This window comes from Grampus griseus (genome assembly GCF_964374135.1).
Source record: "Grampus griseus genome assembly, chromosome: 10".
Taxonomy (NCBI): domain Eukaryota; kingdom Metazoa; phylum Chordata; class Mammalia; order Artiodactyla; family Delphinidae; genus Grampus; species Grampus griseus.
Window position 1 is genome coordinate 55,741,166 of NC_139004.1, and position 14,571 is coordinate 55,755,736.

The 14,571-nt window shown below is 48.9% G+C and overlaps 1 protein-coding gene across 3 annotated transcripts in view; it reads left to right on the top strand.

The window, feature by feature from the left end:
• Window positions 1-14,186, top strand: part of TRANK1 (tetratricopeptide repeat and ankyrin repeat containing 1) — a gene marked incomplete at its 5' end in the record, with an annotated part of 87,245 nt that extends 73,059 nt beyond the window's left edge. For all 3 annotated transcript variants that reach the window (XM_082663774.1, XM_082663775.1, XM_082663776.1), the window contains 4 exons: window positions 4,107-4,252; window positions 7,450-10,499; window positions 11,580-11,678; window positions 12,716-14,186. In XM_082663774.1, the coding sequence (XP_082519900.1) occupies window positions 4,107-4,252; window positions 7,450-10,499; window positions 11,580-11,678; window positions 12,716-12,816 (3,396 nt within the window). In that variant the 3' untranslated portion in view covers window positions 12,817-14,186. The remainder of the gene's footprint in view (window positions 1-4,106; window positions 4,253-7,449; window positions 10,500-11,579; window positions 11,679-12,715) is intronic.
• Between the last annotated feature and the right edge of the window lie 385 nt (window positions 14,187-14,571).

Below are 14,571 nucleotides of genomic sequence, written 5' to 3' on the forward strand. Positions count from 1 at the left end.
AGTGATATCATACTGTATTTGTCTTTCTCTGTCTGACTTTTTTCACTCAGCACAGTACTCTCCATCCATGTTACTGCAAATGGCTGAGCAGTATTCTTTTTTATGGCTGAGTAGTATTCCATTGTATATATGTACCACATCTTCTTTATCCATTCCTTTGCTGATGGACACTTAGGTTGCTTCCATATCTTGGCTATCATAAATAATACGAAGCAGTTCATTTTTACCGTATCCGTTGTGGTGGGTTGGATGTGGAACCATCTGGTCCTCACCACGGATGCTGCTGTAGGGTTCCCGGCTGCAGCTACTGCATTTCCTCCTGCGTCAGGTGTTATGACCGTCCAGTAGGGAGGGGGCTGTTCATGTCTGTATGTGAACTGGAGGAACTCCTGGACCCTCAGGGCACCCTGGGCATTGGGCTGGGTGGAGGTGGGACCTCCTGGGAAGTTTGAAGTGTGGCCCCAAGTCAGTGTCAGAGAAGATAAGGCAGTCCCAAAGCTGCCCTCCCTGCCCCATGTTTAGTATGGGACGTGACTAGTTAGCATGTGGGAGAAGGGGGTGGAATGGGGATTTCAGCGTGTGAAGGAAGTTTGGGTCATAAGATTCCAGGAACTAAAATGGTTTCTGAACTCTCCATGTTCCTTTGTCCCCCGGCCTCCATCTCCAAGGCACCCCCTTGGGCCCTAAGCAGTGACAGCAACAGGGGACAGGCCTGAACCTGTTGCTTTCCCCTCTTTGCCTGACAGTGCCCATCCCGGCTAAGCCAGAGCCCCCTTCCTTGTCTGCTCACCTTGCCTCCCCGAGGCCCGCCGAGCTCCACCTCTGAAAGCGGGGTGGGGCCCAGCAGGCCAGATGTCCGGCCGCGTTCCCTTCTCCAGGACCTCAGAGCCTTCAGGATATGGAGGCCGCCCTGGTCATGGAGACACAGGCTGCTGGCCTTCCTCACATCCCCAGGGTTGACCACCGGTGCCAGCTCTTTCCGCCTTCTCTTGCCAGCACATTCCAGTAGCTCTGAGCCCCAGCTGGGGAGGAGTCTGGTCCCTTTCTTTGCTCAGGCCCCTCCCTGGCAGGATTTTCAACCCTCAGACAGCATCAGACCTCTTGTGGTCATCCCACCAAACTAGCCAGCATGATTCAAGTTGACCACCCTTTGCAAAATCCTTAGGCCACACCGCCTCCCTGTTCACAGTGCCCAGACGTGTGCTGACCCTGGGGAGAAGGGTTTGTGAAGTGGCTGTGGGAGCAGAAGGTTTCCTTTCAGGGATTCCTCTGCCTTGCCTGCTTCCTGCCTCTCCAGAGGTCAACACTGGTTTCCCTGGAAACCTCTCAGGGCCCTTGCTCTGGGCGGCAGGAGCCCAGAGACCCGGGGTGGGGGGGCCTGCATAGAGCCAGCCCTCCTCTCTCTCGACCCAGTTGGGTGCACGCTTGCACCTAAGGGGGCCTGCGTTCACCCTGGGGGTTTTCTTCTGAGTAGTCAGCCTTGTCAAGGAGAGGTAAAGGTGGCTAGGTGTTATGGTTATGGGGTTTGATTGATGTGGGGCAATGGGTCTAGTAGCTCCCTGGTCTGTGAGGTCTCTGGACATAGAAGAACCTCACACCTGGATCTTGTTCGTATTTTGGCATTTCGTGTAGCTTGTCTCGTTAAATAAAACCCAGCTGAGATTTATTAGAGAGTCTGGCATATGCATTTTGTTTTGTTCCATTTTGATTCTGTTTTCTCTTTGGATGTCGGGTGCAGCCAGTCGAGTTAGGAAATGAAATATTCAACAAATAGGTAGCCCCCCGCTGCCCCCCGCAGTGTGTACCAGGCACTGTGGGCGCGTGGCAACCTACAGGCAGCAGAGCAGGGGCCTCTGCCTTTGTAGTTTTCCTTTCTAGTGTGGGAGAGAGGTGACAGAGCCAATAGGACAGAAGATGTCAGCGGGGATGAGGGCTGGGGGAGGGGAGAGGGGGTGTCAAGCGTTGCTGTTTTAGGTGCAGGCGGGGTCAGGAAGCTGACTTCTGCAGGGAGACCACGAGAACAGCTGCCTCCGGAGGACATGGCAGATAAAAGCCCCCAAGGTGGGAGCGTACGGGCGAGTTTGAAAACAGCAAGGAAGCCAGTTTGGCCAAAGCAGAGTGAGTGGGGTCGAACTGGTAAAATGAGCCAGAGAGTGTGGCAGGAACAAATCAGGTAGGACCTTGTGGTCCATGGTAGGGACTGGATTTGTTCCGGGGTGAGGGGGAGCCAGTGGAAGGTTTTGATTGGAGGGGTGACATGAAACGAATTATTGGGATGCTCTGTGGAGAGCTCTGTAGGCAGCAAAAGTAGAAGCGGAAAGGCCAGTTCGGAGGCGTGAACAGTGGCTTAGGCTGAGATGCTACGGCTTGGATTGCCTCCATGGCGGTGGAGGGGCTAGGAAGGGGTCCTGTCTGGGAAATGTTGGGAGAGCCAAGCCAACGCGATTAACTGATAAGCTGGGCAGGAGACGTGAGAGGAAGAGGAGTGGAATATACGCTTCTGTTCACGTAAAGCCACCATCGTTTTATATTCTTCATCCTCTTCCTCCTCATGGCCATTTCCATTCTCTTCTCATTGGCTGCCATTCCAATGCAGTTAATATATGTCCCCATCCACGTGCATAACCGAAGAATAAATAGTATTGTATTCTCTGTGCATATTTGTTTTAAGCTTATCTAAATAGCATCTTGTTCTGTTTGCTACTTTTTCCACCCTCTGCTATGGTGTTAAGGCCCAGCCAGGTGTCTGACCACTGTTCGTATTCCAGAATGGGCATCCAGTGCGTTTGACTTACCCATTTCCCTCGTGGTGAACATCCAAGTCGCCACCAACTCCCAGCTGCCACACACAAGTATTATGACACAGCGCATCCCCTTCCAGTGCTGTGAACTGCTGGGAGTGGTTTTGCTGACCCCAGGGGGCGCATGTGTTTAATTTCACCAAGTGAAAGTTGAAAGCCACTTTGCTTTCCAGAGCAGCTGTACCACTCCGTGCATGAGGGGTCCTTGTGCCCCATATCCATGACCACGTTCAGAGGGTTCTGATTTTCTAATTTTTGCAGACCTCATGGATGTATCTCACTGTGGCTTTAATTTACGTTTCTCTGGTTATTAGCAAGGTTGAGCATCTTCATTTATTTGTTAGTCATTTAAGTTCCCCCCACTGCAGACTGCCAGTTCATACCCTTTGCCTAGTTTTCTGGAAGGTCTTTTTCTTGTGTTTGCAGGAATCCATTTTATGTTCTAGACCTGTCCACTCTAGTACAGTAGCCAGTGGCCACATGTGGCAATTTATAATAACATTAACTAAATGAAATCAAAAATACAGTTCCTCGGTTACACTATCACACATTTCCTGTGCTCACTGTTCCCACGTGGCTAGTGGCTACCGTATTGGATAGATAGATACAGAACATTTCCATCTTCACAGAAGGCTCTGTCTGACAGTGCTGGGCTAGATGTTAATGTTTGTCTTCTCTATGTTAACTTTATTTGATGTGCTCTTTGTTGAACAGTTTCGATGTATAGCTGACCCTTGAACAGTGCAGGTATTGGGGCACTGACCCTTCATGCAGCTGAAAATCCACATATAATTTATAGTTGTCCCTCCATATCCGAGGTTCCTCTGTACCCTTGGTTTCATATCAGGAATTCAACCAACTGCAGACCATATCACACTGTAGTATTTATTGTCAAAAAACATCCTTGCATAAGTGGACCCATGCAGGTCAAACCTGTGTTGTTCAAGGGTCAACTGTAATCAAATCCATCAATTTCTCCCCCAAAGTTCATGTGTTTTGAGTTTTGTTGAAGACTTTCTTTACCTCAAGGTCACAAAGATATTCTCATACATTCTCCTCCAATAGCTTTCTCACTTAGACCTTTAACCCATCTGGAGCTTCCATCTGTGTATGGTGTGAGGTTGGGATTTCACTTTATTTTTCTCCCTATAAAGCAGTAGTTTTCCTAAATTACCTATGTTTTAGTGTTTTTCACTAGATTCTAATAAATCGCAGACATCCTCTTTATTATTCATGGTGTTGGTTTACTTTTAAGATGAAAAGTTATATTATAAATACTCTGAGTAAAATTTTACTCTGTCCTAGATAAGAGATGCCGCCTCCTTCTATAAGCGAAGCCAGTGCTACAAAGATGCTTTCAGATGCTTTGAGCAGATTCAGGAATTTGATCTAGCCCTCAAAATGTACTGCCAAGAGGAACTTTTTGAAGAAGCTGCTGTGGCAGTGGAAAAGTAAGTGGTTTTATTCTCTTCCTTTCTCCCCCAGATACCCCCAAGCCCTGCCCTCCTGTTGCTCCTTGAGTAGGTGTTGTCTTGCTCTTCTGAAGTGACTTGACCAAGTCACCCTCCTTCCACTTGGGTGGTGACCTCCGTGCTGAGTCAAGAACTCCTTGAATACAGCGTCCTGGGGAGAGGGGGCAGAAGAAGATGAAGGATGCGTTACGAGTGTCTATAACATGCCCAGCAATTTCGTGCTTAATGATAGTTCTGTCCTCTCCACCTTTACCTGCTGAGTTGACAATTTCACTGATGTGTGGATGGATAGAGGTCAGAGTACTAGTGGGCGGTCAGGATTCTGCTTCATCATGGTTTACTGGCAGATGCCCAGCCAGGCCCTGATACATATGTGTATGATACGTATATACACATGCCCTCAGTTGTAGGACACACAAGTTTCACACATGGCCCGGTAGAGCCTCCTTGAGCCTTCAGCCTAACTGATGTTCCAAAGGTGAAATGCAGATGGGTGGGGTTAATGGATGACAAGGAATCTAGAAACAGCATGTGGTTGATGCCTGTCGGAGGTCTTCCTGGTGGAGTGTAACAGCTAGAATTGTAGAGTCTGCTGTTCTGTATTTCTGCTCAACAGCTCCTGGAAAAGTAGGCTGTGGCTTAGTTCTGTATTTTCTTTGCTTTCTACCAAATTATACATGTGACAAAATGAACATGATTGACCAGGTGTTTGAAGTTTATATTAAAGTTAGCATTTATTAAAGTATATCATATATTTTTAAAAAGCACGTAATTTTCACAAAGTAAATACACCTGTGTAACCAACACCTAGATAAAGAAATTGAGTTTTATTTTTGGAAATGGAAAAGAAGGTGTCCAGTGTCAAGGTTGGTAATTGAGCATATTCCTTTATCCAGGTCTTTGGTTCCATTATGTGGAAGATATACACAGTGTGTATGTATTAGTCAGCTCAGGCTGCCATAATGAAATGCCATAGATCGGGTGGCTTAAACAACAGAAATTTATTTTATTTTCTCACAGTTTTGGAGGTTAGAAGTCCACGATCAAGGCTCCAGTCAATTGGATTACTGGTGGGAGCTCTCTTCCTGGCTTGCAGACAGCTGCCTTCTTGCTATGTCCTCACGTGGACTTCCCCTGGTGTTTAAGCATGGAGGGAGAGAGAGATTGTGGGCGACAGAGAGCTCCCTCTCTGGTGTCTCTTCTTTTTTTGTTTTTTCTTTTCTTTTTTCTTGTTTGGCCACATTGCGCGGCTTGTGAGATCTTAGTTCCCCGACCAGGGATTGAACCCGGGCCTTGGCAGTGAAAGCACAGAGTCCTAACCACTGGACCACCAGGGAATTCCCTGGTGTCTCTTCTTATTAGGACACTAATCCTATTAGATCAAGGCTCCACCCTTATGACCTCATTTAACCTTAATTACTCCCTTAGAAGCCTCATCTCCAAATACAACCACACTAAGGGTTAGGGCTTCAACATATGAATTTTAGGGGACACAAACTGTCATCCGTAACAGGGTGCCCCCTGTGACATTGATTGGGTGCTGTGTACGCTGAGTAATCAACCAGGCCAATTCCCTTGTGAGGCCATATGACAAAACCACCTGAGAGGGTTTTATTGTACTTTCAATTATTTAGTTAATCTGTTCTCACTTTTCCAGGAGAGCATTGAATAATCATAGATTTTCCCCAGAAACATTTTTTTGGGGTCTCTCATTATTTTGTTTATCTTTATCAGCTTTCCTGAGGTATTCAACTGACTCTTTTTAATGATATGTTGATTTGAGATCTAATGTCACCAGTACTAATTGGAGCCTCACACTAGATTTTTCTGTGTCTTTTGAATTCTCTATATAGTGTATGTAGAATTCAATTGCTAACTGGCCTGACTCAAAACGTAATGAGGACATTTTAGATTTGAAAAGAAAATACCTAAGTAAATTTTCTTAGTTTAAGATTTTTTTTTTAACATCTTTATTGGGGTATAATTGCTTTACAATGGTGTGTTAGTTTCTGCTTTATAACAAAGTGAATCAGTTATACATATACATATGTTCCCATATGTAGTTTAAGATTTTTTTTTCCTTTGGCCATGCTGCGTGACATGAGGAAAATCTTAGTTCTCTGACCAGGCATCGAACCCAGGCCCCCTGCAGTGGAAGCATGGAGTCTTAACCACTGGACCACCAGGGAGGTCCCAAAAAATTTTTAAACTTGCTGTAAATACCCCCTACTCCATCAGCCAAAACTCACAAGAGAGGCTAATCCTCAGTTACACCCCTTCACAGAGGGCCTGTTATACGAAGGGATCTGATATTTGTGAGATGACCCTGGGGCAGCAGGAGGTCCCTGGGCACCTCTCTGGTTGTGAGGAAATGTGTTTTGTCTCCTGTGAGAGTTCAAAAGTAAGCATGTTTCGTTGGATTGGCCCAATGCCTTGAAAATTCATATGTGGGGTATACTCACTTGGATCAGCAGAGTCAAGAGGAGCTTGACTTTGGTGACTTCGGGGCTTCATTCATCTCACACTAACTCAACCGCTTACATTCCTGGCAAAAGAGAAAAGTCACGGGTTGGTTAATAAGAGGAAGATTGATGTAATGGCTGGTGTGTCTGCAGCCCCCATCTCCACTCTTTCTCATTAATCAGGTATCAGACTCAACAGGGTTGTGAACCCAAAGTGATTAGCAAGCTTTTATGCAAGTTTAAGGGATTTTTTTCAAGGATGATTTTGGCTATGCATAATTTCTGCCTTACAGATTGACTTTCCAACATAATTGTTACTTGCCTAGGTTGCAACTCCACTATATTTCTTTTTTTTCTTTTTTGTTTATTTTTTCTTTTTTTGTTTTTTATTCTTTTTTTGGCTTTTGGGAGGGGTTTGTTCTTTTGTGTGTGTGTTTCTTTTTTGTTTTTTTTTTTAGTATTTTTTCTTTTTCTGCAACTCCACTATATTTCATTAATTAAGCATACTATTGCTTAGTTCCTTCGAGGAATAAAGAATTAATTTTATCAGTGTAAAATGAAGCCTTGGTAAAGATGCTGGATAACTTTAGGTCCTATTCTGCAGGTCCTATCTACAAGTGGTCATTTTATGATGAGTTGTTCTGTGCTGCATTTTGTAAAGTTTCTGCTGGGTGGTACTGAGTTGACATTGGTGTTGTCTGTCTGTCATTGCAGGTATGAAGAAATGCTAAGGGCCAAGACCCATCCCATTCCCAAGCTCTCCTATTCAGCCAGCCAGTTTTACTTGGAAGCTGCAGCCAAGTACCTGAGCACGAATAAGATAAAGGAGATGATGGCTGTGCTCTCAAAGCTCGACACGGAAGACCAGCTGGTGTTTCTGAAGTCTCGGAAGCGGCTTGCAGAGGCTGCCGACCTGCTCAACAGGGAAGGTCGGAGGGAAGAGGCCGCCCTGCTGATGAAGCAACATGGCTGCTTCTTAGAAGCTGCCAGGCTCACCGCCGACAAGGACTTCCAGGCCTCATGTCTGCTGGCAGCCGCCCGCCTCAACATGGCCAGGGATTCCGATGTCGACCATACCAAGGCCATCCTCAGAGAAGCCCTGGACCTCTGCCATCAGACCAATCAGGTGTCCGGCATCGCCGAGGCCCACTTCCTACAGGGGGTGATCCTGAGAGACTTTCCAAAGCTCAAGGACGCCTTCCTGACGTTTGACACCCTCAACCACTCGGCAGGGGCAGTGGAGGCGCTCTACGAAGCCACCAGCCGCTGTGAGGCCCAGCCCGAGGATGTCCTGGCCCTGGCTCCGGCGGGCCTGGAGGTCCTTCTCAGTCTGGTCAGGGCCCTCAAAAGAGTGACCAACAACGCCGAGAAGGAGATGGTCAAGTCTTGCTTTGAGTTTTTTGGGATTTCGCAGGTGGATGCCAAGTACTGCCAGATAGCTCAGAACAACCCTGGACCCATATCAAGAATCATTTCTGACCTGGATTTGAACTTGAGAGAGAAGAAAACGAAAGAGCATTTCTTGATAATGACGGACCAGGTGAAATTAGCCTTAAACAAACACCTTCTGAGCAGGCTGTGTCAGATCACACGGAACCTGCTTGGGAAGACCTACCTGGGCGTCTGCACGAGGTTTATCGTGGGCTTAAAATGCGAGGATGAACACTGTGAAGATTTCCACAGGCCTTTGCGGCGTCATGAGGCCAAGTGTTTGGTTCAGACAAAAATACACCTGGTGGCGATTAGCGGATTGCTTTTGGAAGCCAAAAAAGTATTCCCTAAAGTCTTAGCTGAAGAACTTGAAGAAATCGATTATATTTTGTCTCCGGATAAATATGGCCTTTGCAAATCCCTGCTGAATGTCCTCTTCCCTAAGCATTTCCATCAGAGAGTATTGTCAGAAAACCCCATGGCATGCAAAGAAGTCCTGAAACCACGTTACAGATCCTTCTGGTCCTACAGGTCTGCCCTGAAAGAGTACATCCATGTCCTATTTCAAAACGAAAGGGCTCAAAGCCGCCGGGAGTCCACAGACCTGTGGCTGAGCGCCATGCAAGCTTTCCTTCTCTCTTCTAGCTACCCTGATGAGCTTGAAAAGCTGCTCCACCAGGAGGAGGACCAGTACAACCGGGAACTCAAAGCCCTCCAGGCTGAAAAAGAGGGAAGGAGCACGGGGAGAAGCAGCAGGATGAAAGGAATAGAAGGGAAATTTGGCATGCTGACGCCCAACAAGGATGATGAGAGCGTGGAGAAGACCCACCTGTGCTTCATCCGGCTGCTGGAGGATTCCATCCACCAGTTCTACGTGTGCAGGAACCCAGAAGACTACAAGAGGCGCTTTTTCCGTTTCATGAACGTCGTTGTCAAGAGGTGCAAAGAGCCACTCATCCCCAGCATTGGGAACACGGTGGCCCTGCTGGAGTTCCAGTTCATCCACTGTGGGGCGGTTCTGGCCCGCCTCTGGAAGAACGCCATCCTGTGCCTCCCTAAGAGCTACATCGCACTGTTGCACTACTGGGAGTTCCTGTTCAGCAAGAAGGACCGGGAGCCTGGGGATGTGTTCGCCATCATTCAGGAATACAGACCCAAGGATGTGACCAGAGCCATTCAGAATTTCCAGTTCCACCTGTCCTACCTCGTCAAGGTGCTCTGCGGCCACGAGAACAAGAACTTCAATGTCCTGCTCGATGCCTTCAGTGAAATTGACTACCTGGTGTCCGGGGAGGCAGAGCGGACCCTGGTGCTGTGCTTGGTGATGCTTGTGAACACTGAGGGGGTGCTGCAGCCGTCATGCAAGCCTCTTCTGTCAAGCCACTTCCAGGAGATCAAGGCCAGGCTGCAGCTGATGAGCAGGGACTTCCCGGGCCAGGTCCCCGAGAGGCTCCTCAGAGCAGTGAATCGGGTGCAGCTGGTGGTCAACGTGAAGTCTGTGGTGGAGGTGCTGCAGGACCTGCTCTTTGAGAGGGATGAAGAATACCTGATGGACTGCCACTGGCAGTGGGACAGCGGGCACACCAAAGGGACCACTGTCCGAGGCCTCTACCACGAGGAGGTCAGACTGAACCGCCTGTTCTCCGAGGACCCCATGGGCTACTTTGTCGAACCCGAGTGCGAGGTAGGTCAGGACGAGATGGAGGAGCTGGCCTTGGAAGACCGGGACCACCTCCTTGCCACCATCCTGTCGCAGAAGCAGCGGAAGGCCTCCATCCAGCGGAAGCTGCGGAGGGCGTACCTGGTGGTGTCCCTGTGCATCAGCTGGAGGAGGAGGGTGGGGGCCCAGGCCGAGCACTTCAGGGAGGAGGGCAGGGAACCCGGGGCTGGGAGCTTCAAAAAGGCCGATGTGGACAGGACCCAGTGTGACCTGTGTGGGGTGAAGTTCACCCGTGGGCCCGAGAACTATTTCGGCTCTGATCAGGCATTTGAGGGAGCGGCTCCTGAGGCTGTGGCCCTTTCCGGGGCCGAGCTGGAAGACGAGCAAGGTCGGGAGAGGAGCAGTGAGTCTTACGAGCAGCACATCCGCCTGCAAAGCCACCAGAGGCAGCAAGCGGCCTACCAGAAGTACTCAGACTTTTTCCACAAGAAGGTGGACCCGGCTATTGATGAAGGCAAGCTGGTGGTGCAGGACATGGAGCAGAACGTGTGGGTCCGCAGCCACCTGGGCTCCAAAGAGCACAGCCACATGTTGCAGAGGAAGGTCCAGGAGAACATCAAGAAGGTCTCGGACATGGTGGAGGATCTCTACAGGCGGAAGGCCTGGGCTGGTGGTAAGGGCCCTCAGAAGTGGGGCGCAGATGGTGTCAGAACCTGGGCTTTGAGAACACATGTCCGACTCCAGTCCTTTGTAGTGATGTCTGACCTGGGGATGATGGAATCTTGGCATTAGCAGAAATACAAGTGAGGACCATGCGTTCTCCAATTACAGCAAAGCCCCATTGTTTGGACCACCCCTCCCACAGTTAACAATGTGTCATCATCTTGGGTCAGGATGGTTTCCCCTGGCACAACAGACAAGAAAAATGTTTGCTAACCAATTCTATGTAGAGCATAGAGGGGGAATGTTTCAAATCTTGAGGAAACTTTTTTTTTTTTTTTTTGGTGGTACGCGGGCCCCTCACCGCTGTGGCCTCTCCCGTTGTGGAGCACAGGCTCCGGACGCACAGGCTCAGTGGCCATGGCTCACGGGCCTAGCCGCTCCGCGGCATGTGGGATCCCCCCGGACCAGCTCACGAACCTGCGTCCCCTGCATCGGCAGGCGGACTCTCAACCACGGCACCACCAGGGGAGCCCTTGAGGAAACTCTTTAAACGTCCCCTGATTCATTCATTCAGTGATTGTTTCTTGAGCACCTACTATGTGCTGAACTTTTGACTAAGATCTAGAGGTACGTAGCTGGTCTCTTCTTTTAGCAGGGTCCTCACATCATACCCAGTCTGAGCCTTTAATAAGAATTCTTATGTGGTCTGTGAATCAGATTTCCTCTGACATCCTTATTAGCTACATCTTAGCAATGCTGAGTGGAAGTTATGTATAAAATCAGTGAAATTCCATATTTTTAAATCATTCTAGAATTCAGACACTCTGGTTTAAGATAATCACAGTTTGAACAAAAGCTTCCTCGAAAGGCTTGCTACTGGCAGTGTCTCCAGACGGGCAGGACTGGTAATCAGGCTGGCATCTACTTGTGGTTTCTGCTCCTGGTGGCAGACCAGTGGCCTTATGCTGCCCCTCTCCACAGGGGAAGCAGAGACGAGCTCCCAGGAGCTGGGGGCTTTGGCTCTAGTACTGAGTGTCCTGGTCCCTACAGCCGCCCTTTCACTCAGAGCTCTCGTTCTTTGGTTCACTAGCGGAGGAGGTCATGGCTCGGCTGATCAACGTCCTGATCCCGTCCGCCAGGGATGCGCGGGAGTGGCTGAGGAAAACAGAGCTGCGCTTGAAGGAAGAAGGTGAGGAGTCCTTCACCCCAGGGTGAGGCTCTGGGTCTTGTGGTCCTTGATTCTGCTGGCTCCCAGGTCAGTCTGAAGTAGGGCCGCCTGTGATGTGAGCAGTCACTGCCCCCAGTGACTCAGGTCAATAGTGATAGAGTGGCTGGGTTCCCCCATCTGACTGTGAGGGCTGTTATTCAGGGCTTGTGCCAGTTGCTTTTCCAAAAACGTTTGCCACTCATGAGCTGTTATCAGTGATGCTCTGTCACTACTCCCATGGTGGGCAAAGTGTTGCAAAGCCATCCCTAGATAAATGTTTGCCTGTGCAAACCATTCATGTAAGTCCATGAATATGTATTGAGTGTCTAGAATGTATCAGTACTGTTCTGGGCTTGGGGATATAAAACAAATTTGTGAACAAAACACATAAAATCATTGGGGAAACTTGCATACATCTTCCTTCAGAGGGTTTAAGGCTGGTGTATAGTGAGTTGGGTTTCTTTCTCGACAGTCAGCCTTATCTTGCCGAGTTCTATTTGATCTGGAAAGTCTCCCCCTCTTGGGGAGACCTTATTTCTTCTTCCTCCCAGTATCTCACCTGCCCCAGATTGCCCTTCTGTGGGTCCTCATAATCCAGAGGCTGCTGGAAAATCCAGACCCCCGAGCTGGGGAAAACTGGAAAGGACTTGACACACATGTCTGTGCCAATAAAAGGTCTTTAGATTATAGTCACTTCTGGCACTATGACTTTTGTGATGGTTTCAAACAGGAGAATATAACTGGGATACCAGCTCAAGGCTGAGGTTGATTTTAGGCTTTGTCTGACAGATTTTTCGTTTAAAGGGCCTCTAAAATAAGGCCAGAGGAACTAGCCTGTAAAAGAACATTCTGGAGAAGGGTGTTTACTTTGGCTCTGCCTGGGTTTTTTTTTTTTTTTTCTTTAATTTAAAACAACGATTACAGAGACATCAGGTTTTACTAGGATGTTATATGTTGCAGTAGAGTGAAAAAGATCACCATTCTGCACTTCATTTCTGTTTTCTTTGCTTTTTAAACAGGTGTCGTTCAAGAAGATGATTACGAAAATGAAGTGGAAGACTTTGGTGAGCTCCGTCCCAGAAGGCGTTTTCGGAAATGTGCAAAGCGGAGAAAGTTGTAACGTCCACCCGGCTGCTGCTTCCTAAACCTTCAAGACGTTCCATCCTGACTTAGAATCCCCAGTGCCGGGGCGGATGAGGAGAAGAATATACGTTAGCATAAGAAGCGGCGGGAGGGGTCTGACAACGCCTTTGCTTTTCATTCTTGTCATTTCTCTCTCTGTGGTGGCTCAGGGTCTGACTGCTCCCTCAGAGCAGGGGCCTCTTAAGTGTTTTCCAAGTTCAAGTCCAGCAGTACTGGGTCCCCCTAAAAGAGGCTCAGGCGAGAGGAGTCATAGCTGGAGGGAACATTGGGATCCACCCCCTGAGGCCCCCGGGTTCTCTGGCTCATGATCACCATGACACTGGTCAGTAAGTAGCAGGGACATCCCTCACCTCAGAGTTACCACTGCCCTGGCCCGGGAACACTGCCCCCGGATCCTCTCATCTCTGTTCATGCTGCTGGCCACCCCCGACCCCAGGCCACACTCTGGTCATCTCTGAGCCCACCTGTGGCTTAATTCCTTCTGTTATATATGTTAGCCTTTTCTCTCGGTGGCAACGTTTCTGCCTGCCTTCCCCCCATTGTTTGAGACCATCCTCAGCTGCCCGTGCAAGTCGCGATTAGACTACCTCAGAACGTAGTCAAGAATTCCCCATTGTCTTCTGGGCGGCCAGCCTCAAGACCAGCCCCCTAGAATGAAAGGCTGGGGGATGTTGCCGGGAGTTCCCAGCCTGTCTCTCCAAGGTTGTCCCAACTCTACCTTGGCTCTGGTGCAGACGTTCCAAACAGTGTTTTGTATGTAGCCCTCTACGTCTGGTTTCCTTGGGTCTCCCTGGCAAGTTAGCTGTCCTAGCTTAGCTTGACGTCCCGATGAGTTTTCCCCCACTGAGCTCTCCACGGGAGCACCAGGACCTGCAGAGCTGGAGGTTGGGGACGGATAGAGGAGAAGCCAGCCTTGTGGTGCCCATCCAATAGGATTTGGCCATGAATCACTGCCCTGTGGCCAGCAGGTCTGGGAAGAAGAAGGGGCCGTGGGCCTGTTTGCAGGAGGCCGTGGCTGCCCACTGAGCCTTCAGTATGTCCCTTTCTGGAAGCTCTTCCACCTCTCTCATGGTCACTTCCCTCCCTGTCCCCCACCCTTCAGCCCGGCCTGGTGCCAGAGGTCAGGCTCACACGGGTCCGTCGTTGTTTCATCGTCACCACAGAACCAGCCTTCTCCCCGTGCTGCTGCTGCTTTGGCTACTCTTTGTTTTTTTCTTCATTGTCTTTCTAAATGACTCTGTTTCCTTGAAATGTATGGTATCTAATTTTTATTAGTTTATAGTTCTAATTTTTATTCCAGGTGTTTTTATAAACTTTACTTGCCAGGAAAAAAAAAACAATCAAATCTTGCTGTATTATCACATTTTTATAAAGTTAAATCATTTCTCTTACGTTTCTCTCCACTTGTTTATTTCTCATCTCTACTTCGAGAGTAAAGGGGTAAATCGTGGAGCAGATTCTTCCTGGTCAGCTGGTGAACAGAAGCTTGCCGTGTCTTCCGAAACTGAGAAATCCAGGGGCCCACAGCTGCAGCTGACTGCACCATCTCTTGAGGGCCTGCCTGTGTAAATTCTTTCCCTTTGGGTGTTTCCAAGCAGGCAGGGTGTGGACTGGAAGGGGTTTTGTCCGTGCCCCATAACAAGAACATTTCTCTTGGAGACGGGAGACCTGGAATTGAATCCTGGTCCTGCCCCAAGGAGCTGTATAGCCTGGGACAAGTCAGACCCGGTCC